The sequence below is a fragment of the Artemia franciscana genome, chromosome 21 (assembly GCF_032884065.1).
Source record: "Artemia franciscana chromosome 21, ASM3288406v1, whole genome shotgun sequence".
In the NCBI taxonomy this organism is placed as follows: Eukaryota; Metazoa; Arthropoda; class Branchiopoda; order Anostraca; family Artemiidae; genus Artemia; species Artemia franciscana.
The window spans coordinates 31310290-31337297 of NC_088883.1; the positions used below are offsets into that span (position 1 = coordinate 31310290).

At 35.3% G+C, this 27008-nt stretch overlaps 1 protein-coding gene across 1 annotated transcript in view; it reads left to right on the top strand.

The window, feature by feature from the left end:
* Positions 1-508: 508 nt before the first annotated feature.
* Positions 509-27008, top strand: part of LOC136040880 (ATP synthase subunit alpha, mitochondrial) — a 34984-nt gene continuing 8484 nt past the window's right edge. Inside the window, exons 1-7 of the mRNA XM_065725281.1 lie at positions 509-650; positions 9223-9345; positions 14463-14773; positions 17880-18023; positions 19426-19574; positions 23126-23445; positions 25865-26029. Coding sequence (XP_065581353.1) covers positions 585-650; positions 9223-9345; positions 14463-14773; positions 17880-18023; positions 19426-19574; positions 23126-23445; positions 25865-26029 — 1278 coding nt within the window. The 5' untranslated portion in view covers positions 509-584. The remainder of the gene's footprint in view (positions 651-9222; positions 9346-14462; positions 14774-17879; positions 18024-19425; positions 19575-23125; positions 23446-25864; positions 26030-27008) is intronic.

The window sequence follows — 27008 nt, forward strand, 5'->3', positions numbered from 1 at the left end:
AAAATTCAATAAGACGTAAACATGAAATCACATAAGAATTAAATGAAAGGAAGGAGCGACGTTAAAATTCAAAGCATCATAAATATGAAAAAGCTATCAATGTTTAAGTCCCAAGTTTTACGCTAAAGTTTAGGCTATTCATTACTGAAATTATAATTAGAATATACAATATCTAGAAGCTTTTCTAAGCAGGTTAAAGACTCAAGATGGTAGTAGTCAAATTCATATATAGGTTAGTTTCTGCGTGTTTTCAATTTCCACGTAGGTCTTTGGTTTGATCACAAAAGCTTGTTATATTCTTTACTTGTTCCAAGAGACTAAAACGATCCTGCCTTTCTTAATCCTGGAATGGTAAAATTATATTGATTCAGAAAATTTTCTGCTAAAATATTGTATTGCGATGCCAAAAATTTGCAATTTGGCTTATTGCTTTTTAATGGCGATCCTATACGTGTACTCTGTTATCGCCTGTCGAAATGACATCTATAATAAGGCTTTATAGATGGCTTTCTCGTTTTCTTGACACCTGATTTCCACCATTTTCCGTAGAGACTTCAGAAAAATTTTCCAGTTTTCAGAGAAAAATGGCCCTATCTACTGCTCGGATCGTATCTACTGTTGCAAGACAGCTCCCTCGTGGAGTTCAAAAGGTGTGTTGATTAGGCTCTCTTTAATATATTTAGGCTATTCTATATGTAATAGGATGTGTCTTCCAGGTTGGCAAGGTTATTTGGGTAGTTTTTACCAAGGATTGGGAAAAATAGGCCTTTGTCTGTTGGTAATACTCGTGGCCTCTTCTGGCCTGAATACCAATCGTGAAAGAACTTTAGGATTTTATACATTACTGTTTCTGAATAATAAAGGTTCCTAAGTTTAATTCTGGCTTTACCCCTCCTTCCTCCCAATTTGGCCTGATATTGTCCTATGGGTAAATATGTACAAGAGTCCTTGGCTGACATAGGGATAAGGTAGCACACTACTTAATTCCTTGTCAATGCTCTTTCAAAATATAGCCTAGGCAGTCCAACAAAAATAAAACAATGAAATTCTTACTCTATAGGCTAATATGCAGCATATTTAGTCTATATTAATTAGATTTGTGGTCATTAAATTCTATCATTAAAATATATCTTCTATCATTAAAAAATTCTAGTTTAATGACTTTTGGCTATCTTGGAAAGGGGTTAGGCTAGGAAAACAAAAACTTTCAGGGATGGGTCTACAGGCTAAAGTATGTCCTGAGAAGGTATTGTAAAGTACCCACCTCCACTCCTTCTCCCTCTAGAGGGTTCATTTTCCCAACCTGACCTATTTCTGAGATAGCAAGAAGTCAATCAACTAGAATTTTACCATGATTTTTATGCTGTTTCTGAATATAGGCTAATAGTTGTTCTTTGTGTAAACTCATTTTAAACCTAGCTTTACCCAAATATATAGCCCATATTTTATATTTTGCATGCATTTATTGATTCTTGAATTTGTCACTGTCATTAACAGATGTTAATGAAGATGTTAAAAGTAGAATAGCTAAAGCTCAGGGTGTTTTTTCACAGTTAAAAAAAGTTTGGAAGAATAGAAAGATAAGCCTACAAACCAAGATTAGAATATTGGAAGCTACAGTGATGACAGTGGTCAAATATGGCTCTGAAGCATGGACACTCCGAAAAGCAGATGAAAATTTACTAGATGTTTTCCAGAGAAATTGCCTACAGATTGTTCTGGGTACCCAGCTGACTGACCGTATTTCAAACAGTAGGTTGTACGAAAAGTGTGGTTCAATCCCGCTTTCTGGGGCTATAATGAAAGAAAAGTTGAGATGGCTAGGCCACGTTCTACGGATGAAGGATGACAGATTACCGAAGATTGTCCTTTTTGGCCAACCGTCTGGGGCTACACGGAAAGCAGGTTGTCCTTGTCTGGGTTGGGAGGATGTCATAAATAAGGATTTAAAGGAAATGGGAACTTCCTGGGAGGGAGTAAAGAGGGAGGCTTTAAATAGATTAGGTTGGAGGAGGAGCGTGCGTAGCTGTGTTGGCCTCAGGCAGCTTGGTGCTGCAGTGAGTTATTAGTAGTAGTTAGTAGTATTAACAGATGTATATAAGCCACATCTAAACTAAGAGTAAATGTATCATCTTTGAGGGTCTGTAAATAGCTTAAAATTGAGTACTTTTTAACTTTTCTAAAAATTGAGTACTTTTTAAAATTGGGTAAATTTTTTGCAGTTTATATTATTGACTTACCAATAAAGTGAACATACTATTTGATGCTTTTTTATGTTTTTTTACAAATATAATAATTGCTTCTATTGCAAATTCAAACTTAAGCACTTTTTAAGCTCTTGAAAATGACCAGAATATGGGGTATAAAAAAGGCTTAAAACATTGGTCTCAAACTTACTATTTCATTTTAAATCCATATATTTAATGTTATATAATCCACAAGCACTGATTTTCCACAATTAAGTTGGATAAATAAATTTTATTTTATCCTTTATGGTGTTTTTTCATCCTTGATGCCAAATTTTCAATTAAAGTAGGCCTATGTGTTTTGGGTTGTTTTTGGCAAAATAATACCATGTTTTCTCAGCACCAAGATTATTTATAGTTAGGCTAGGTTTGGTTGGGTTAAGTTAAAAAAGTGCTTAAATTTGAATTTGCAATAGAAGCAATTATTATATTCATAAAGAACATAAAAAAGGCATCAAATAGTATGTTCATTTGTAAGTCATTAACTGCAAAAAATTTAGAACTGTTTGTTTTTTTTCTGCTTGAAATCAAACAAAGAAGTGATAGAATAGATAGAAAGTGTATAATTAGGGCTATACAGTTACTCACTAGGGAGGGGGGGGGGTTGAAGTTAGAAAACAATTCTTATTACATAATCTGCAGAATAATTATACCTAAGCCATTAAGTATGCAGACCAGCTATACTTTACCCCTCCCCTAATCACTCAGGCTAAACTAGATATCTAAAGTCTGCACAGCATTATGTCATAAAGCACAGCATACAGTCTGCATATCATAAAGTCATACAGCAGCTCAATCAATTTAGAGAACAACAAACAACCATATTGGTTAATTTGGGCTAGACCTATATATGAGTCTCTCAGGATGATAGGTGGGTATGGTGCATTTTCATTGCTTATGATAGTCACAAGAATGACTAACCATAAGGAAAACATGAATTTAGCAATCTAAAAACGTCTCTTTTTGTTCTAGTGTCTCCTTCTGTAGAGCTGCTATTCTGCAAGTTTACTAGAAAGAACTTACTAGTATTTCAATCTTTTTCTGATTTCTAGGAATTTAGAATATTGGATTAACCTATATATTAACTGAGTATATACCCCCCTCCTAATGTGCAAATGTATACCCAGAATTGCATTATGAACACAAATATAACTTCCATTTGTGTTGCAAATGAACTTCACCCCAACCCTAATGTGCAAATATATACCCTGATTTGGATATATTTAGGGGTGAGGATAAAGTTCATTTGCAACAGAAATGAATTTTATATGTGGATTCAGGATGCAATTCTGGGTATATGTTTGCACATTAAGGGGGTGAGGTATATACTCTATAGGTTTACCAAAGATTGGATGCATGACAGATCTATACTCAACTGAATTCTGAAAAGAAAAATTATATCAATTTTTGAAAAAAAATGGTAGGTTATGCAATACAAAACAAATGCATCAAATAAGTATTTATTTGAAAGATGATAGAATATTTTTCTCTCACACTATCATCAATAATCATACATTTAAAATCATAATCATGGCATTTTTAAATTCAGAAAAGGCTAGTATATAATATACTGCTAACAACTCACTTTAGCACAAAGTCACCCAAAGTCATCTCAGCTGTGCATGTTCCTGCTCTACCCCAATCTATTACAAGCCTCACTTTTTACCCTTTCCAAAGAAGTTCCAATTTTCATTAAGTCTTTTCTTATGACCTCTCCACTCCATTTAGTGTTGACCTGTATTTTGCTTGGCCCCAGATTGATGGCCAAAACCACAATCTTTAGCGGTCTGTCATCCTTTTGTTTGGAAAATATATCTTGGTCATCCCAACTTTTTCCTTATTGTAGCTTAAGAATGGGACATAGAACAACATCTTCAAATCAGCTTGCTGTGTGAAATACAGTCAGTAAAGCAAGTACTCAAAACTATTGATGAACAATTACTTTAGAAAGTATTTAACAAACCTTGGCCTGTCTTCTGAAATGTTCATATTTCAGAATCATATTTAACTGCTGTCATTACTGTAGCTTCCAATATTCTACTCTTGGCTTGCAGACTTGTCTTCCTATTCTTCCAAATTTTTTTCAAATGTGAAAATACACACTAAGTCTTGCCTATTATACTTTTCAAATCTTATCCTGTATCCACCATTTTTGTTAATAATACTATTCAGGTAAGTGAAACAACAATGAACCTTTGTGTTACTCTACATCAACCCTTCACCTTTATTTATTCCTAGTCTAAGCAACCTAGCCTTCTTAATTTCAATATTTTTGAACATATTCTTGTACCCTGAACTCTCAAAATCTCCAAAACTTTACTTGTTTTGCTGACATTTTTTATCCAGGACACTTATAACATTTGTGTAATCTGAATCTAAAAGAGTTTTAACTTCCCATTTGATTCCATGCTCTCTCATAGCCTTTGGGGTATTCCTTAGGACAAAGTCTATCAAGATGATTCATGTAAATGAGGATATAAGACAACCCTACTTAACTCCTGATTCAATACATAATGAGCTACTAACCTCATTTTGTATCTTAACCACAATATGAAGCCATTTTGGGTCAACCACTCAAACACTAGATGGCGTTGATGGTTTTCCTTTTGATACTAGTTTAGTTTAGAAGTATCTTTTTGAGACTTGCTGAGCTATGGTATCTCACTGAGGAAGCTTTATAGAAAAATAAAGAATAGAACAACAAGAAAAATGAACCAAGACTGATAGGAGTTGTTTGTATATACTGTCAAAGAAAAAAAGATTCATTTTCTCATGAAAAGCCAAATTGCATAATGCAATCATTTCAAGATTTATTTGTTGTTGTTTTTTATTCCAGTTGGAAAAAATGCTCATGATTTTGAGTTTCACATCTGATTCTTTGGGCTGTTGCTATGTGGGCAAATTGTATACAGAGGCCAGGTGACGCAAAGAGCTTGAAAAAGTGGCTTAGTTTCTATCTACCTAGAAAAAAGTAGCCTCCAGAAGCAGCCAGAGTTGAGGAAGGTGGACTATAAAAGTTCTATTCACTACCTTTGAATACCTTATCATCATCATTAACCTCTGAAAGTCCTTGATATCATGAAGAGAAGGCTGAATCTCTTTACAAATTTTTTTCATCAATTGATTTACTCATACCAAAAGGTGTCTTAAACTATGCTAGTAAGATTAAAAATTCCACAGATGTAAAGTAAGACAACAATTAAATGCAAGCTGGAGCATGTTAGATAGTATTTAAAGCTAAGTATATAGAACTGGTGGCGTACACTTTGCATCATGACTGCCATTGCTTCCTGCTTTGTAGCAAGCTTTTAGTGTTGCTTCCAACATGATATGAGCCAGACCTATGTTGTGGAAGCCTTTCTCTTTACTGCATTCTTTAGATGTTCCACTCAACCAGAAGAGCATCCCAATTTATTGCTTCTGCTTATCCATTTCTTTCTTTTTCATGAAAAGTCTGAATATATCTCCTGCTTCTTCAGCTCAATCTCAAGATGATCTGGCAAGACACATCAGCTTATTGTGAATGGCTCTGGGTGCTCCTCATAATAGTTCAGTTCAGTTTATTAACATCAAAATAAATGGACAGCAATAACTCTCTACCCCTACAAGGCTCCATGGCCCATTACATAGGGGTATACACATAGTTGGGGTAGTTACATAGGGGTATGTGCCTATAGTTTGGCACATTGGCAACAGAAGCTTATTGGCAACAAGCGAATGTGTGGTCTGCACATCTGTATGGGAGCTCATCATCAGTGCTGAACAAAAAATACTCACTGCATTTACTTTTTTTTTGCAAACTGACAGAGCTAAGTTGGAACTGAATTTTCTTGATTAATACTACAGAAATAATAATTGGACAAAATAATTAGTTGAACTCAATTTTTACATTCCTCAATTTCTAGTTCATTGTCCCACCAATAATTATGACTTAAAAAAAGAAATCAAAATGTTTTTGCTCTTTACTTATCTAACTGTTTTGTGTTTGTCTTGTTATTGTATGGAGAGGGTGATATAGCTATTATGCCTACTAACTAAAACATAAAATTCTAATCAAACTTTAAATATTTGCAAAAAAATGCTTGAAGTATGAAAAGAAATTTAAAAGTGGCTCAATATACAAAAATACTGGCATAACATTAATATTGGCTATACATTATTTAAAGAAATTGTTCAGGATTTCAATACATACCAATTGCTTCTTTTTCTCCTAATCTTAGACAAAGGTTTTAACTTAGTCAAAGTTCACTTAGTCAACTTCAGTTAAATCACTTTTAACTAAAATTTGTAAGAAATTGTCTTGGAAAATTAAAATAGAACACATATTCCTCAACCATAACCATGCTGAGGCTTTAATGGATAATGTTCTTGTGTTTTTTTGTTGTTGTTTTTTTTTAGAGAAAGTTTATAATGTACAAGTGTTTTTTGGTACAATTTCACCTATAAAATAGTCTTAAGAACTAGCAATAAAAGAAAAGAAAATTGAGAGCAGAGGAATATCAAAAATGCTTTCATTCTGAAACCTATTGACAAAAAACAAACAAACAGACCTTTCATAAAAGATAGCAAAGCAGCACATGTTGCTTATGTTCAATATTAGCCTAGGAGTACAAGTCAGGAAGCACATAAATTTTTACCAGCCATTTTGGTGGAAATTAAGCACTGTTTTTTAAATGTGCACTTTGTATGTTTTGATTTAGGATAGTCACAATACTATTTCCTTTGCTTATTATTCTCTCCTATTACGTCCTCCTAGTTCTAATGGTTTTGAATATTTTGTCAAGTTAACTTATGTATTTTATTTTTTTTTCAGACCAGTGTCACTATGTTCTTGTTTTTCTGCTCTTTTTGTTTTTATGTTTGACTATTGACTATATATTGAATCAAAATCAAGTAATTGTGGGCATCAAGCCATGGCTAATTGTAGAAAAAGCCAATATAGATAGTCTGATTGAGTGAGAGGTAAACCTAGCATAAGCTCTTATTAGGATTGTATAAAAATGATGTCAGTTCATTTATTAATAGGTAAGTCTACCTATCATCCATCCAATGCGTCATTCCTAGGGCAGAACTAAGGTAGATAGTCATAAAACTAAGATAGTCATAGAAACTATAGTTTTCCAAGTGTTTGGTTAAATGGCACAGGTAAATGGTGAGAGTATGACTCTCTTATTGGACCAATACTTGTTTGTTAGGTTTTAGAAAGGCAAGCCTACTTAGGTTTTTTTTGCCAATTTAACAGTATAGAAATGTTACATTTTGAGATTAATTTTATGAAAATTAAAAAGTGCTAAAAATATGCCCCCTAAAAAGGAGTCACTGTTCTTTTTTTATGGTCTTTCCATCTCCACTACTGGTCAAAATAAACTTCAACTTTTTGACAAACTATTAACTTTTGAGCATGTTCTTCATTACCAGGGTTGCTGTAGTTGCTGCAAAATGCAAGCAAACGTCAACCAATTGTAATCAGAATTTCATAAGAAGTTTTCAACAAGACTGTCTAGTGAAAGATTTTAGGATGAGTAACAAAACTGGAAACCCCTTGGTGTCATAATTCTGTACACTGGATGTTTGTGCCAGTTTGTCAAACACACTTGGCATTTCTAATGCACTTGGGTGGTGCATCTCCATGGTCTTTCCATCTCCATGGTCTTTCCATGGTCTTTTCATCGCATTTTTTATGGTCTTTCCATCTCCACTACTGGTCAAAATAAACCAACTTTTTGGCAAACTATTAACTTTTGTGCCAGTTCGTCAAACACACTTGGCATTTCTAATGCACTTGGGTGGTGCATCTCCATGGTCTTTCCATCTCCATGGTCTTTTCATCGCATTTTTTATGGTCTTTCCATCTCCACTACTGGTCAAAATAAACCAACTTTTTGGCAAACTATTAACTTTTGAGCATGTTCTTCATTACCAGGGTTGCTGTAGTTGCTGCAAAATGCAAGCAAACGTCAACCAATTGTAACCAGAATTCCATAAGAAGTTTTCAACAAGACTGTCTAGTGAAAGATTTTAGGATGAGTAACCAAACTGCAAACCCCTTGGTGTCATAATTCTGTACACTGGATGTTTGTGCCAGTTCGTCAAACACACTTGGCATTTCTAATGCACTTGGGTGGTGCATCTCCATGTTAGTTGATTCCTGAAGCTTTCAAAGGTGGGTCCAGCAGCAGGAATTGGTTGCATGATTCTTCCACTGTATTCAGAACCTCCAGCTCCTCCCACCTATGGAATTAGTCAGCAACAACCAACTAACAACTATGTCATCTCTATGTTAGTTGATTCCTGAAGCTTTCAAAGGTGGGTCCAGCAGCAGGAATTGGTTGCATGATTCTTCCACTGTATTCAGAACCTCCAGCTCCTCCCACCTATGGAATTAGTCAGCAACAACCAACTAACAACTATGTCATCTCTATGTTAGTTGATTCCTGAAGCTTTCGAAGGTGGGTCCAGCAGCAGGAATTGGTTGCATGATTCTTCCACTGTATTCAGAACCTCCAGCTCCTCCCACCTATGGAATTAGTCAGCAACAACCAACTAACAACTATGTCATCTCTATGTTATTTGATTCCTGAAGCTTTCAAAGGTGGGCCCAGCAGCAGGAATTGGTTGCATGATTCTTCCACTGTATTCAGAACCTCCAGCTCCTCCCACCTATGGAATTAGTCAGCAACAACCAACTAACAACTATGTCACCTCTATGTTAGTTGATTCCTGCAGCTTAGGACAGTTCTTCACTTAGTTGACTTCTAAATTTTGAAAATTGATTTTGAAGTAAGCACAAGGAAGTAGTAGAAAACATAATAACAATGGGTGTACACAGCCAAAATTTTAGGGACAGAAAGGGGGCAAGATCTATTGTTTATGGAAGTCTTAAGTCATTTTGGATATTCAGAAAATTTTGCATGTTTGTGTCATGATGAAGGTCTCTTTATTTTTTTATTTTTTTTATGTATGTATTGAATTCTAGGTTGCAGCAAGGACAGCTCCAGTGGCCACAATTGCAGCACGCAAACTTCATGTATCATCAGCCAATAATGCTGCTGAAATCTCAGCTGTTCTTGAAGAGAAAATCCTTGGGGCTGCACCAAAGGTCTGTATCTATTTTTAATTTATGTCTCAATAGTTTTATGTCATAGAAGTAGCAGCTTTTTTCTTATTTTTGTTAATTCTACCTTAAAATTACGTTTAAAAATCACACTTGTTAGCAATATTATCTTGTTAAGCCCTTCAGCAAGGTGTTTCCTCTTGCATCATTTCCCCTGTTCACAGTATGTACAACAAGCTCTCGGCTGCCATCCTGATCCCCTCTCCGTTCGGCACTTTTCCTTCTAAAGAAATGCTGAGTGTCAAGAAAGGCGTACGTCAAGGTGGCAAAACTTCACCATCACTGTTTAATAACGCTGTCATCAAAGCGCAACAAGTAATAAAGCCGTCGTGCTTCTTCCATGGGATTAATCTTTCGCTGCTGAACTTTGCTGATGACATTCTTCATGTTTCTCATTCGATATCTTTATTTCAACAAAATTACAACTCATTTGCAGCGACATACAAGCAGATTGGACTTTCCTTCAACGAATCTAAAACAGAACTTCTTTTCTTCAATGGTTCAAAAAATGAGCTTTCAATTAACCTCTCCGTTAAAATTGGCGACATTCTGATTAAGCCCTGTGAGTCCCTTACGTATCTTGCCCTTCCTATTTCTTCTACATTGAAGGACACACGCTCAGCACTGACAAACCACCTCTGTTCCTGTCTACGAGCGCGGATTACTTGTTGCCAATAAGTATTGTTTCATCCTCTCCTTGCCTGGTTATACAATGCTTTTACTACCCCCCATCTGCTTGCTGTGGTTCCCTTCTGGAACATATTCATAGCTACCGAAAAGAAAGCCATTTGCAGCGCATTTTACAGATATTCTACGTTTCTCCTGTGTCTCCCTTTGTGGCACAGCAATGGCGATATCTCCAGGAAATATAAGGTCACCAACCCTTCCATGGCCATAGAGAGAAGAATCTCTGAATTCAGTACCAACGTTTTAATAGCCAACCACCCCTGGACTACTGTTATTTTATAATATTTGTAGTGGAAGTGTATTTAAATTTTTGTGCTTTTCTTTCTTTTTCTTTTATATACTCCGTCTTTTCCGTTTTTGACGGGTAGTAATTTAATAATAATCATATGAAAGAATCCAGTGTACGCTAGTTAGTGATGATGGGGCTGCAGGGCATCTGCTGCATCCCATTGAGTGAGCCATGGTTTTGTTGCCGAGTGCTTGTCAAGATTTGAAGCTATCCATTGTTGTTGATCCCATTGTCGTCTTGCTTAGACCATTCCACAGACTTATGATTTGATTGTAGAAGAAATTGTTTCTTTTTCTTCTTGTGCTTGCAGCACAACTTTGCTGGATGACCTCTGGTACTTGATGACCAGGCAGGTTCAAACCTTCAATATCTTTATTGTCAGACTTGAATAACTTATAGGCCATTACCATATCGTCTCTGTGTCTATAGTATGTCAAAGTTCGTAGCTTCTGGCTCTTCAGTCTGGCAAATTTTCACCCACTGCGGGTATCATGCACTGAATATTTTGTTAGTCATCTACAGCTTATTGAGTCTAACAATTTCCAATTTTGGAAATCCAATTAATTACCAGGAAGGGATTTTTAGCAGAAAGTACTGGTTGATTGTTGTGCAACAATTGTGCAAAATACTCCGGGGGTATCTGCATGTTGTGGATATTCCCTGAGTATGCTGGGGGAATAGGGACCCCAGCTTTTGTGAGAGTGTGCTCTAGAATATCCTGAATTTGTGGCGATAGTAATCTGTGTTGTTTCTAAAGTTGCAAGAAAAAATCGTTCAATGTCTTTATTGTCAGACTTGAATAACTTATAGGTCATTACCATATCGTCTCTGTGTCTATAGTATGTCAAAGTTCGTAGCTTCTGGCTCTTCAGTCTGGCAAATTTTCACCCACTGCGGGTATCATGCACTGAATATTTTGTTAGTCATCTACAGCTTATTGAGTCTAACAATTTCCAATTTTGGAAATCCAATTAATTACCAGGAAGGGATTTTTAGCAGAAAGTACTGGTTGATTGTTGTGCAACAATTGTGCAAAATACTCCGGGGGTATCTGCATGTTGTGGATATTCCCTGAGTATGCTGGGGGAATAGGGACCCCAGCTTTTGTGAGAGTGTGCTCTAGAATATCCTGAATTTGTGGCGATAGTAATCTGTGTTGTTTCTAAAGTTGCAAGAAAAAATCGTTCAATGTCTTTATTGTCAGACTTGAATAACTTATAGGTCATTACCATATCGTCTCTGTGTCTATAGTATGTCAAAGTTCGTAGCTTCTGGCTCTTCAGTCTGGCAAATTTTCACCCACTGCGGGTATCATGCACTGAATATTTTGTTAGTCATCTACAGCTTATTGAGTCTAACAATTTCCAATTTTGGAAATCCAATTAATTACCAGGAAGGGATTTTTAGGAGAAAGTGCTGGTTGATTGTTGTGCAACAATTGTGCAAAATACTCCAGGGGTATCTGCATGTTGTGGATATTCCCTGAGTATGCTGGGGGAATAGGGACCCCAGCTTTTGTGAGAGTGTGCTCTAGAATATCCTGAATTTGTGGCGATAGTAATCTGTGTTGTTTCTAAAGTTGCAAGAAAAAATCGTTCAATGTCTTTATTGTCAGACTTGAATAACTTATAGGTCATTACCATATCGTCTCTGTGTCTATAGTATGTCAAAGTTCGTAGCTTCTGGCTCTTCAGTCTGGGAAATTTTCACCCACTGCGAGTATCATGCACTGAATATTTTGTTAGTCATCTACAGCTTATTGAGTCTAACAATTTCCAATTTTGGAAATCCAATTAGTTACCAGGAAGGGATTTTTAGCAGAAAGTGCTGGTTGATTGTTGTGCAACAATTGTGCAAAATACTCCGGGGGTATCTGCATGTTGTTGATATTCCCTGAGTATGCTGGGGGAATATCCACACCAGCTTTTGTGAGAGTGCACTCTAGAATATCCTGAATTTGTGGCGATAGTAATCTGTGTTGTTTTTAAAGTTGCAAGAAAAAATCGTGAATCAAAAAACTATATAAAAAAAATAGTGACTGAATTTGATGTTTATGTGCATTTAAGACAAAGTTTTGGTGGGCTTACTCCTTCTGCTTACTTTTGGGGAACAAGATGACGGAACTGTCCTGCCTAGCACGAATCGATCTGGGAATCACTTCAATTTGTCTGCTGCATCAGCAATCTTCAGTCAGTCTCTGTTCCATCTCCAGCCATGCCTCTCCATGGTTCTAGGTTCTCTATGAATTTATGCAAACGTCTTCTATCTTCCTAGTTGTTGTCTTCAGGATGGTGCTGCCTTGCCAATGAGGGTATCTCAACATGTACCTTTGCAATGGTGGAAGGTGTGGCTAAGTAGTAACAGGTAACATGTTTTGACGACCATGGATAGTTTTAATGTAGGTAGGGATAACTTTATGACTGGTTGTTGTATCTTCCTAGTTGTTGTCTTCAGGATGGTGCTGCCTTGCCAATGAGGGTATCTCAACATGTACCTTTGCAGTGGTGGAAGGTGTGGCTAAGTAGTAACAGGTAACATGTTTTGATGACCAGGAATAGTTTTAATGTAGGTAGGGATAACTTTTTATGACTGGTTGAAGACACGTGCATTTTTTAGCCATAAATTTTCAAATTTTACTGTGTATCCTGTGGACCAAACTTGATTTGATTCTGGTTTCCTCCTCTATTTATTTTTCTGTGTATCTTGTGTACCAAATTTGATTTGAATCGCGGTTTCCTACTCTATTTATTTTCCTGTGTATCCTGTGGGCCAAATTTGATTTGAATTATTGTTTCCTCCTCTATTTTCCTGTGTATCCTGTGGACCAAATTTGATTTGAATTCCGATTTCCTCCCCTATTTTTTTTTTTTTGTATCCTGTGGACCAAATTTGATTTGAATTCTGGTTTCCTCCTCTATTTATTTTTCTGTGTATCCTGTGTACCAAATTTGATTTGAATCGCGGTTTCCTCCTCTATTTATTTTCCTGTGTATCCTGTGGACCAAATTTGATTTGAATTATTGTTTCCTCCTCTATTTATTTTCCTGTGTATCCTGTGGACCAAATTTGATTTGAATTCCGATTTCCTCCCCTATTTATTTTTTTTTGTATCCTGTGGACCAAATTTGATTTGAATTCCGGTTTCCTCCTCTATTGTGGTTTGGTCACCTCTATATGTGGTTTGGTCACAATACTTTTTCTTCAGCTTGGTGATTTTCGCAATTTTAATTTAACTTGGGTTGGTAAAAAACTGCCTGAGCTAGTCTTTGTCTAGGTCGCGCTTCTATGCGAATTGTAAAACCTGTGATTTTTTTTGCTTGCCTGGATTTTGTCTCTTCTTTTTTTAGGTTAGGTTTTTTAGGTCTTTTAGTTAATTTGTTTTGAGCATATGACTTCGACAAATGTATAAAACTCAAATCGTGCGATTTTTTCTAAGTATATTCAAGACATTTGCTTTTTTGAAATTGTATTCATAGCTAATTAATTACGACAAAATGATGTAATAAAGCCCTAACAGGGACGATTGGAACCTCAGATGGAGATTTTATCACGAATATAGGCATAGTCAGTAGTGATTGTGGACCTCATAATCTGGGGTCAAGGAAACTTCTATATTAGAATTATCTTATAAAATGAACTGTATTCTGTCTTTTTCATCCTAATCACTTGCTTTTTTATGGCACTTGGTATTTACCAAGTGACATATAGCGATCGCAAATTCTGTTGGTCGGTCTGTCTGCCGGTCCTGGTTTTGGTAGTTTAGACACTTCCAGATAAGCTAGGACGATTAAAACTTGGCAGGCGTGTCAGGGACCAGACCAGGTTAAATTATAAATAGTCGTTTCCCCGATTCGACCATCTGGAGGAGAGTGGGGGTATGGTTAATTCGAAAAAAAAAGAAAAAAATTACGTATTTTTAATTTACGAAATGACCGGATGTTAATGAAATTTCATATTTAGAAGGACCTCGTAACTCAGATCTCTTATTTTAAACCCGGAATTTTGCTAGAGCTTATGCCATATGAGCTCTTGGCTCTTAGCTCTTCCGAGCTCGTCATAAGTGCCCTATGAGCTCTAGTTTTTTTTTTTTTATATATATATATATAACTTACAATCATCATTTTAGGAAAATCTTGAAGAGACTGGTCGAGTCCTGAGTATTGGTGATGGTATTGCTCGTGTTTATGGTCTCAAGAATATCCAAGCAGAGGAGATGGTTGAATTCTCGTCAGGTTTAAAGGGAATGGCTCTCAACTTGGAACCCGACAACGTTGGTATTGTCGTTTTTGGTAACGACAAGCATATTAAGGAGGGTGATATTGTCAAGAGAACTGGCGCCATTGTAGATGTGCCAGTTGGTGAAGAACTACTGGGTCGTGTTGTTGATGCTTTGGGTAACCCAATTGACGGCAAAGGACCAATTGGATCAAAGACAAGGTTTGTTTCTTTTGTAGTAGACACTTATATATTAATATATATATCAATATTGATATAAATTATAGTAGAATATAGTAGATATTTTAGACGGTAGCACAATTTCGGCTGGTGAGCCCATCTTTCGTGCAAGTTCCCTTTCAGGACCCTTGGGTTTGGTGACATCAAAACGTTTTCAGAATGCGCAAGACTTTAATAGCAGAATAGTTCACACAATCAAGGATAGAATTAGGGCAAATTTGGGCAATTGAGAACTTCTTTACTGTTGTCGTCTAGTTTCGTTAATTCGGCAAACGCAATAGCAAGAGCTTTGGTTTTCGCATCTGAATCTTGTTTGAAAGTCCTGGTGTTGATTTTTAGGGAAAGAATTGAAGTTCTAGAGCCTCTTTGATAATTCTTCACCAGCTCAATATCTTGAAGCTTGGTAACCCCTCGGTAACCCCCAACTTTCATATTTTAAGTTTTTTTTATTTTCTCCTATTAATTAAATCTGATTGAACCTTGAAACTGCGAAATAATCAAAAGTCGACTTAAATACAGATAAAAAATTTGTTGTGGATGCTATTTCCTAACTAAGCTTGAGTCTTTATTTTTTTTTTTTTTAACAAAATTTTAAAGAGAATTTTTAGGCCTATTGTTCATAATATGACGATAGATAGACTATCTATCAACAAATGAAGCGACATCATTTTTATACAATCCAAAAAGGGCTTATGCCAGATTTGCCTCTCACTCACTCGGAGTATCTGTCTTGACTTTTCCTACAATTAGCCATGGCTTGATGTCCACAACTACTTGACTTTAATTTAAAAAAAAAAATCTTTCATCCCTTAGTTCCATGACTATCTCTACCTTAAGTTCTGCCCTAGGAATGACGCATGAACTGATAATAGATAGACTTATCTATCAACCAATGAAGCGATATCATTTTTATACAATCCAAAAAGGGCTTATGCCGGATTTGCCTCTCACTCATTCGGACTATCCGTCTTGACTTTTTCTACAATTTGCAATGGCTTGATGTCCACAACTGCTTGATTTTAATTCAAAAGATAGAGATAGAAAAAAATATAATAGATAAATATAATAAAAAATATAATAGACAAATAGAGATAGAAAAGATAAGTTAGTCTACATGAGCAACATAACTTTAGTGTCTGTGTCTTCAACACCCAGCTGGTTTGTGTTAGTGTATATGTAGGATCAACTTTTGTATCAAAAACATGTTCTTATACCGAAATGAATTGGAGAATTGGATTGCCTCAAATTTTGTGATTGCTGCTAATGCCGTAAAGAAAAAGAGATGATGAATATTCGTGGAGTCGGAGTCACGAATCGTATTGTGCTCAAGGTTAAACCAAATTTTGTGATCGGTGCTAATGGCATAAAGAAAAAGAAAAAAAGAGATGAATATTCGTGGAGTCGGAGTCACGAATCGTATTGTGCTCAAAGTGAAATCAGGAATAGAATCAGTAGGCAATAGGGCTCTAAGACTGCTGAGTGTATCTTTACGTTTTATAATCTGTTGGCTGGGCACTCTGGTAAATCTTAAATGTGAAACGAGGATCATATTATGGGTTTCGAAATTTTGGTATAATGAATTTAGGATCAAAAGGTTTATGTTCAGTTATGTACAAGTATGTTCAGTTAATGTTTATATTCAAGTTTTGGTATGCTATTTACTTCCCTTCTATGGTTTTAATATGTCAACGCACTTTATTTTATTTTACTTATTTATTTTTATTTATTTATTTGTTATTTTTATTATTATTATTTATTATTATTATTATTTATTATTATTATTATTTTATTAATTATTATTATTTTATTATTTATTTATTTATTATTTATTTATTTTATTTACACATATTTTAATATGTCAATACAAAGAAAATTCTACTATTGTTTTATAGCTGATATTAGCAACTTTGTTTTTATGGGAAGGGGACATTTTTGTCCTATATCACTTTTTGCATGGACTCTTCCCAGCACATTCAAGGACGTGCCACCTTTCGCTTAGGCCAATTTAGGTTTCTTGCTATGTTAGTACACAAACATAACCAAGTGTTGACGTCAGAAATGAACGAGATTGGCAGCCCTCCTTGTATATAGGATAATCCCTGATTGTTTGTTTTTAATGTCGCTCTTTCCTTTCATTTTTATTCTTTTGCTTAATGTTCTTACATTTTCAACTTAAAATTCAGACCCAACCAAAATAATTAATGTCGGTCGGTACTACCCATGAAGGCCATAACAAAATGGGTTTCGTTAAAATTTGGTATAATTAATTTAGGATCAAAAGTTTTATGTTCAGTTATGTACAAGTATGTTCAGTTAATGTTTATATACACGTTTTGGTATGTTATTTACTTCCCTTCTACGGTTCACTCCTAACGAATGATAAAAATTATGCTATTGTTTTGCAGCTGATAATAGCAACTTTGTTTTTATGGGAAGTGGTATTTACTTACTAGGAACTGCTTTAATCGTTTAATTCGCCTATGATTTAGACAATAATTTTTAATACAATTCATATTATGAATAAGGATTCTTGATTTTTCCATTTCTTAGGAAGGTCTTGCTGTTTTAGAAGAACTTATTTTAAACCAAAATATGGAAAGGCGTTGTAATCACCCAAACAGTGGCAGGGGGAGGGTATACCTCCTGTTTTCATTCTTTGATGAAAATACCAAAAAAGGATTTCCAGTGAAAAATTCCCCTCCCCTCCAAAAAGGAATTTTTGGAAACCTAAGGGGAAAATAAATTTCTCCTCCCCCCTCTCAAATTAACTTGACTGTCCAAATGTGCAGTTTAATGCAGTGCAACGGTGATTTTGTTATCTTTAATCCTACAAAAAATTTAAAATGACAATTAAATTTTTTAAAATACCAAATTTTTCGTAATATTTAGGATACCAAGTCTGGTCGGGAAACATGCAAACAGGGAATAAGCATTTCTCCAAGATCATTGCAAAACATCCTTTATCAAAAAAGTTACAGGCCACAGAACTTAATTTTCAGGGCATCATAGATTCAGGGTAATTTTACTTCTCTTATCCATCGCCCTTTTAAAGACGTGTCTCTACTTTAAAGGAAATTCCCCTTTACAGGCAAAGAGTGGGTGTCAAAGCCCCAGGTATTATTCCCCGTGTCTCTGTCAGAGAGCCTATGCAAACTGGCATGAAGGCCGTCGATTCTCTTGTCCCAATTGGTCGTGGTCAGCGAGAGCTTATCATTGGCGACAGGCAAACAGGGTGAGTATCGCCTTACTTATAAATTAATTGCCTATTTTCTTTTTCTCTGTTTTCACTTTTCTTCCCTCTTTCCTTCTTATTGTTCAGTTGCCTGTGGTTAACGCAACATGATCCTTATTGACTGACAGGGTAAGTATTGCCTGATTTATTTAATACTATAATTTGTGCCTTTTTTGTGTTTAGTTCTCCCCTTGATTTCCTTTTCCTTCTTATTCTTGTTTTACTTTTTCAATTTTCTCTTTATTTTGCCGCGGGTAATGTCAGCAGACCATTGATGACAGACAAATAGGGTAACTATTGTGTGCCTTATTTTCTCTTGTGGCAAATTACTGCCTTTTTTCTCTTAAAATTGGAATAAAAAAAAGCAAGGGACCAGTTAATTAGAAAACTAGGAAATGATGAAAAATAATTTAATAATAGATATTGTTAATCTAAATTATACGATTAGTTACTCCAATGTGTATCATATATTCATGCTGTAGTTTGACTTATAGCTTCTTTTATCATAATTATTTAAGAACTCATTGCTTCAATCAGCTCAAAATTACATCTGTCAGACTTCTAATTTCTGCTTTGGGCCAAGCTATGATTTTTGGCTCTCAAAATCAGTTCGACTGTTTAATCAGAATGTGTTACAAGTTATGAATTTTTGGAATAGGCTATCAAACCTTTACTTATCGGATCAGCATATTGCCTAAGGACGCCGCCAAATAAATTTTCCGGGGGGGGGTACTTTTTCAATGAAAAGGTGGAATGGTAATAAATGAAACCCTTTCAATTTTTAGTTTCATTCAAATGAAAATAACTCGGTTTCTAGTAGATGTCAGGACAAAGGGGGCAAGCACAAAAGTAATTGGACCTTAAATCAAAGTGTGTTTTTTTCATTTTTACCAGGGGCGGGGTCCTCTCCCCACTTTTTCCCGATTTAAGAATTTTTAATTCTACAACTTCTAATGTAGCATTTAATATCGATTTCAAAAATGTAATTGTTTTTTCTTCTATAGCTTCTTTGTAATGAATCTTGTTTTGCTTGACAAAGAAAAGGTCCCTGTAAAAGCAACTTCATAAAATAGTGAAGTTGGCACACAAATTTGATGTAAAAAAAAATATTTCACCCAACGTCAACTTCAACATTTGTCATTGTTCAGTTATCATGTACATGGCACAATATAGAGCGGTGTTCCGAGTCACTACACATGAGTTTGTTGGAGTTGTGGCCTCAAAACCTACGAGGTCGGAACCTGAGTAAGTATTAAAAAAAGAATCAAATAAAAATCACCAGCTCATAATAAGTTACCAGAATAATGTTGAATTTGACCTAATGGGGATATTTGTTAGTTATAATCATGCCGTATTTCTCCTTTAAGCCGTTTAAGGTAATAAATGCACTATTATATTACAGTAAAACCGCCATTGCCATTGATGCCATCATCAATCAGAAACGTTTCAACGATGCCCAAGACGAAAAGAAGAAACTTTACTGTGTCTACGTCGCTATTGGTCAGAAAAGATCCACCGTGGCCCAAATTGTCAAGAGGCTCACTGACACTGGTAGGTTTTTTTTTTGTTTTTTTCATTTTTTTTGTCTTCTTCTTTTTTATACCGTCGCTTTTACGCCTAAAGGCGTAAATGGCGTAAATGCAGAGCATTGAAATTTCCATCACACTAGTAGTCTTCGACACTGTTAGGTTGTTTTCTTTTTTTATGGCACTTGGTATTTATCAAGTGACATATAGCGATCGCAATTTCTGTCGGTCTGTCGGTCTCGCTTTTGCTAGTTTGGGCACTTCTAGAGAAGCTAGGACGATGATTGTTGGCAGGCGTATCAGGGACCAGACGAGATTAAATTAGAAATAGTCTCTTCCCCGATTCGACCATCTGGGGGGGGGGGGGGGAGCGAGCGAACAAGATAGCTGAAAAGAATTTTATTTGCCGATTAAACAAACGATTGTTCTTTTTAAGTATGGCTTGCGGTCTAGGGGTATGATTGTTGCTTAGGGTGCGAGAGGTCTCAGATTCGAATCGTGGACCACCCCAATTTTTACATGAAGAAGATCCGAAACAAGACACTTGATCAATATAGCGATCACTGAAAGTTGGCAGGCGTATCAGGGACCCGACCAGATTAAATTATGTTACTTCCCTAATTCAACCGTCTGGAGGGGGGAGCGGAAGGACGGTTAATTCGGAAAAATCAGAAAAAATGTGGTATTTTTAACTTACGAACGGGTTATCGGATCTTGATGAAATTTGATATTTAGAAGGAACTCGCGTCTCAGAGCTCTTATTTTAAATCCCGACCAGATCCGGTGAGATTGGGGGAAGTTGGAAGGGGAAACGGGAAATCTTGGAAAACGCTTAGAATGGAGGGATCGTAATGAAACTTGGTGGGAAGAAGCTCTTGGCTCTTCCGACCTCGTCACCAGTGCCATATGAGCTCTTGACTCTTGTTTTGTCTTCTTTTTTTATACCGTCGGTTTTATGTCTGAAGGTCCAGTAGAGCAATGAATTTTCCGTCACACTTCGAGTCTTCGACACTGGTAGTTTTTTTTTGTTTTGTTTTGTTTTATTTTTTTTTTCGTGCCGTCGCTTTTACGCCTTAAGGTCCAGTAGAGCAATGAATTTTCCGTCACACTTCGAGTCTTCGACACTGGTAGTTTTTTTTTGTTTTGTTTTATTATTTTTTTCGTGCCGTCGCTTTTACGCCTTAAGGTCCAGTAGAGCAATGAATTTTCCGTCACACTTCGAGTCTTCGACACTGGTAGTTTTTTTTGTTTTGTTTTGTTTTATTTTTTTTTTCGTGCCGTCGCTTTTACGCCTTAAGGTCCAGTAGAGCAATGAATTTTCCGTCACACTTCGAGTCTTCGACACTGGTAGTTTTTTTGTTTGTTTTGTTTTGTTTTATTTTTTTTTTCGTGACGTCGCATTTACGCCTTAAGGTCCAGTAGAGCAATGAATTTTCCGTCACACTTCGAGTCTTCGACACTGGTAGTTTTTTTTTTTGTTTTGTTTTTTTTTATTTTTTTTTCGTGCCGTCGCTTTTACGCCTTGAGGTCCAGTAGAGCAGTGAATTTTCCATTACACTTCGATTCTTCGACACTAGTAGGTTGTTTTTGTTTTTTTTTTTTTTTTTTTTTTTTTTTTTTTTTTCTTTTTTTTTTATACCGTCGCTTTTACGCCTAAAGGCCTAGCAGAGCAATGAATTTTCCATCACACTTCGAGTCTCCTGGTCTACATTACTGATTATTCTGCCGAGAACAGCGTAGTAAATGTCTTAGAAATTACCTCAAACATGAAAATGATAGATGCGATCCTTAGACGTTTCAGGGATGATAGATAATTAACCGAGGTTTCCTTGAGGAGGAGCAACCCTCCCCCATATACACAATACTTTCTGTCCACTTCTAGTTTCACTGTTGCTCTTTAATTTAACTTGAAAAAAAATTATGTTTTATTATTTAATGATAAATGGGTACCAAAGTCATTATTTTCTCGACAATACAATTATTTCACTGTTCAGGGCGTATTCTTCTTCATCAACCTATTTTTACTCTATTTTTTCATTGGTTTGCATCAGTACTCCCGAAGTTGACATATTTGTACCCCCAGGAGAGAAGGATTTGTGGAGGGACGCGTTTCAACGGAGTTTGGTGTGGATATACACATGCACCGTTTAAGGAACAGACAACTAAACGTGGAACTTCATCTCAGATTTAAGTTAGCAGTTATAGAACCAAATCATGACAATTTGTCATAGCAGCACAAATATTGCCATTTTTCTCATTGGTTCAATGAAATAACAATTTGTCATAGCAGCACAAATATTGCCATTCTTTTCATTGGTTCAATGAAATACTGTGCATATTATAACTTTGATTCTTATTTCATTATGAATAAGTTTTTTTTCTCTTATATTATTGTTTTGTGCATATAGAAAAAATAGAAGTACATTTTGTACTTCTACACAAATAGAAGAACAAAATAGACGAACATTTTGATTGCTATTAAAATAAACTCAGTTTTTCAAAAGAGGGTATTTGGCCTTGCGAAAATTATAAAAACGTTTTGATTTATGTCATAAATTTGGGAATTTATGATTCCTGTGTGTTCAATCGATAGGTGCAAAATTTCTTCTAAAACCTTGTTTCGTATTTTACAAAGTATTGCTTGTGTTGTATAAAAACTGAGGGTTCTGTATAAGAACCACCAAATCCCGAGCTTGTGTCTTTAACAGTACTGATATACTTTCTACTTTCAAATTACTTGCTCTTTTTTGCTTAGAGACTCATAAAAAAACAATGAGTATCATAGGGAAATTGGAAAAAATTTCTGGCCCCAAAACCGATGGGTATTATGGGATTAACCGATCGGTTTTACCATGGTACCCATCTGTTTTTGAGCGTTCCTTCATGCGTCTGAATTTGGTGCTCATGTTCTGGTTTAGAAACTAATGTTTTTGTTGAAATTTATTATTATTATTATTAGAAGAAGGTGAAGTTAAATTTGACAGTGAAAAGTTAGTTATAAATCTGGTTTGGAAAAGGACTACTTGAAAATAACCCAATGTCAATTATTTGTTTTGTGTTAGTTGCAGTGTGATTTGCTCGTATTTTGTTATATTTAATTATTATTAATAATTATTATATTTGTAATAATATATTATATTATAATAATTATAAGTAATATTTAATTTATATTTAATCTGTAAACATCGACTGAGGGGAATAATTAAATCGTAAAACGCGTAGAAATTAAAATGAATATTGAAGTCAAATTCGAAACGGGCAAAAACTACCACGACCAGTCTTTTTATTTTTTTGTCTTTTTTTTTAAATCTTTTTATGCATACTAACTAGTCATGCTGGTTAGAGCTAGTGTCATTAATAGAAAATGTCAAAATACCTAATAGAAAATGTTTAAGTCAAAAATACCTCTGATAATATTTTAGAAACGATTTGTTTTATTATGGAAGCAGTGGGGCATTTCAAATTTACTCCTCTAAATCAGTTTTTTTTTTCTGGCTTTTCTACCTTTTTTGTGGTCAGTGTTTGAGTACAAGGCGCCTCCTGTAAGATTTGACTAGCAATTTTGTGATTTTTTAGATGCAATGAGGTACACCATTGTTGTTTCGGCTACAGCCTCCGATGCTGCTCCTCTTCAATATCTCGCCCCCTACTCAGGCTGTGCTATGGGTGAGTTCTTCCGTGATAATGGAAAACACGCCCTAATTATCTATGACGATCTATCCAAACAGGCTGTTGCCTACCGTCAGATGTCTCTGCTTCTCCGTCGTCCACCTGGCCGTGAAGCCTACCCTGGTGATGTATTTTACCTCCACTCCCGTCTCCTTGAACGTGCTGCTAAGATGAGTGAGAGCAATGGTGGTGGATCTTTGACTGCCTTGCCCGTTATTGAAACCCAGGTTAGTCGAGTTTTATACTTATATTACATTCGAAACGTTGTCACGTTATCACTTTGCTGAAATACTTCAAGTAATTTAAAGAATTAATTTACTACACTATTTAAAGCTACTTAAGGATTGAAGTCAACTACGTTACTTAAATTCTTTGAACTCTTTCAATTGGTTATCACGTTACTTAAACGTAATCACGTTGCTTAAAGTCTTTAAGTAACTTAAAGAATTGATTACTACATTACCTAAAGCTACTTAAGGAATTAAGTTAGTATGTTTCTTAAATTCTTTTAACTCCTTAAATTAGTTATCACGTTACTTAAACGTTATCTCGTTGCTTAAATTCTTTAATTAACTTTAAGAATTGATTTACTACATTACTTATAGTTACTTCATGAATTAAATTACTGTGCTTTACTTAAGTTCTTTTAACTCCTTAGATTCATTATCACGTTGCTGATTTCTATAAGCATCCTAAAGAATTACTTTACTACATTACTTAAAGCTACTTAAGGAATTAAGTTACTACGTTCCTTAAATTCTTTTAACTCCTTAAATTATTTATCACGTTACTTAAATTCTTTGTAATCATTGATGTTGGTTCTGGTAAAATACCAATACTATCGAGCGAAATCATTGTCTCGACTTACAATAAAGATTGTTAGATTTATTGCCTACTAGAATTAAAGAAATATATTTTAAAGCTCACGCACTGAGGATTTGAAAGTTCTTGCTTGTCCATAAACAATGTCTGCCGAGTAATTTTCAATTGGTCCAAATTAATGTCATCCGCGGCCACCTTAAAAAAAATTGAACACTCCGGAAACTGTGAAAAATTGATTAGGCATATGACCATATATCGATTATTAAATAAGTCTAGCTATCGCCACCTAGCATTCTAATGACTTTTTTTCAGTAATAGGTACTGTTTAGTATCTACTGTTTCTCATTTCTGATATGAAATAGATTATTAAAAAATGCAAAAAAAAAAAAAAAAATTAAAGACAGTCTTCAATGAAGTAAGCCCTTAGCTACCCAGTACCCATTTTACATTTTAGCTACCCATTTTATAGGTTCTCTTTTTTAGTTTATTCGACATTTATATCTTATGAATTCAAGAAAAAGAACATCTAAATTATTTTTAACAATTCAAGATTTATTCTAACCTCATAAAAAAGAAAGTTGGTATCATTTTGTTCACTTCTGCAAATTTTGAAATTTATATTTGTTTATTTGTCATAGATGCGGGACGAAAGCTACGCTAGCGGTTAGTCATTAGAATTTAAATTTGTTTTTTGATTTCTTTCTCTTCAACAGGGAAGCATGATGGTTCACGTCATCTTTCTTTTCGTGTTATTTTTTCTCTTTTCTTTTCACTTTTTTAAAATCTTTCATCTTTCTTTCTTTCTTTTTTCTATTTCACTACTTTTAAGTTTTTTCTTTTACTTATTCCTTTTCTCTATCTGTTTCTTTTTTTTCTTTAGAGATGTATGGATACCTCCTGTATGGTAATGCCATAGTATCAGGTCATAAAAATTTCTTCATATTGACCGCTTATAGTAGATGGCCTAAGCCTTTTTCTTTTCGTAAAGGAATTTGGAATTATTACCCCCCCCCCCCCTTCATCATTATCCTTCCCTTTATTACCCCCTATTTTAATCACCATAGAAAAAGCAGTATCTATCACATGACTCACCATTCTATTACTCCTACTGCTCCCTAGCCCTGATTAAAAAGTAAATTATTTGACACGTACAATCACCTGCCGTCTCTTGGTAGGAACAAACAAGTTTTTTGGGGTGGGGGGGGTATCGTAACTGAATGATTTTGCACTAATAGTTCTGCGTTTTACATTTTCGATTAGTTTGTCAATTATAAAAAGCATATTATAGATCTAAAAAAGGCCCATGACCTGGTTGGTCCTATTTCATAGACATATTTAAAGCCGATAGGCGAGGCAGTTCCCCCCCCCCCACCCGCTCCCCTCTTCCTCTCGTTTTGTCACTGTATCTCGTAAGTCCTTGTTTTGGTGATGACTTTTTCTTTTTAATGATATTCTTAGTTTTGTTTGTTGGAGTAACATGTTAATTTTCTGCATGTAAAACTACCGAAACAATGTCGTTTGTCTGAAACTTGTGTACATATTATTTCTAAGTGAAAATATCTTTTCATAATTATACTATTTACAAACTATTTATGTTCCTGGTGATGGGCTTTCCGATTGAAACTGTTTACCCGTCTTACACCCGTGGTATTGCTCAAGTGAAATATTTTTTTTTTAATTCTTTTTTTTTTTTACTCCAAATCAATAAAAAAGCGGATACCTTTTTTATTATGTATTTAAATTTCAGACAGACAATTTCCAGCTCTAACTTGTTCTGCACCGTTTATTTTCATTTTTAAACTTTGTTCTATTTCTTCAATCAAGGCTGGTGATGTGTCTGCCTACATTCCAACCAACGTAATTTCAATTACTGATGGCCAAATTTTTCTGGAAACCGAATTGTTCTACAAAGGTATTCGACCAGCTATCAACGTCGGTCTTTCCGTTTCTCGTGTCGGCTCAGCCGCTCAAACCCGTGCTATGAAGCAGGTACGTTCCAGCCTAGGCTCATATAATTGTATATATAGGCTATATAGCTGCAAATTTTTCTGGGAACCGAATTGTTCTACAAAGGTATTCGACCAGCTATCAACGTTGGTTTTTCCGTTTCTTGTGTCGGCTCAAATCCGTGCTATGAAACATGTATGTTCCAGCCTAGGCTCATATAGTTGTACATATAGGCTATATAGTTGCAAATTTTTCTGGAAACCGAATTGTTCTACAAAGGTATTCGACCAGCTATCAACGTCGGTTTTTCCGTTTCTCGTGTCGGCTCAACGGTTCAAACCCGTACTATGAAACAGGTATGTTCCAGCCCAGGCTCATGTAGTTGTGTCTCTTCTTTTATTTTCTGTTTCTCCCAACTAGTGACAATAAGTTGCATATGAAAAGGATTATCTGTGTTGGAATGGAGAGTATAAATTGTTGCAGACTGTGGTATATCAGAAGAATAATAATAGTGTGAGGGGTAAAATAAGAACACTGTGGAGAGAAGATGTGTCGACCAAATTTTTATTCTTAGACTAATAATTGAGAAGTGACTGAGTCATCAAACCCCTTTAGTCCGCAGTTTTATCGATTATAAGCAAGCGTTCGATTTAGTCGATAGAAGATACCAGATAAACACATTAAAGTGATTAGTGTTAAGCAGACTTGTATCAAGATTCTTTTTTTTGGGGGGGGATACAAGTTGATTTATTTCGGTAGGGGTACAGGATATTTTTTTTTCGGCAGGGGATTACAAAAAAGTTAAACACATCAAAAAAAAATTTATGTTCATTTTGTTAAATTTTTACGAGTCGGACAAGCATTTTTTTTTTTTGGGGGGGGGGGAACCCCCTGGATACGGCCTTGGTGTTAAGGTAGCTTAAGGTAGGAAATTAGCAACTTTAATAATAATAATAATAATAATTTATTTTTAACCCACATCATAACAAGTTATGGCACTTGAGGAGTAAAAAAAAAAAAA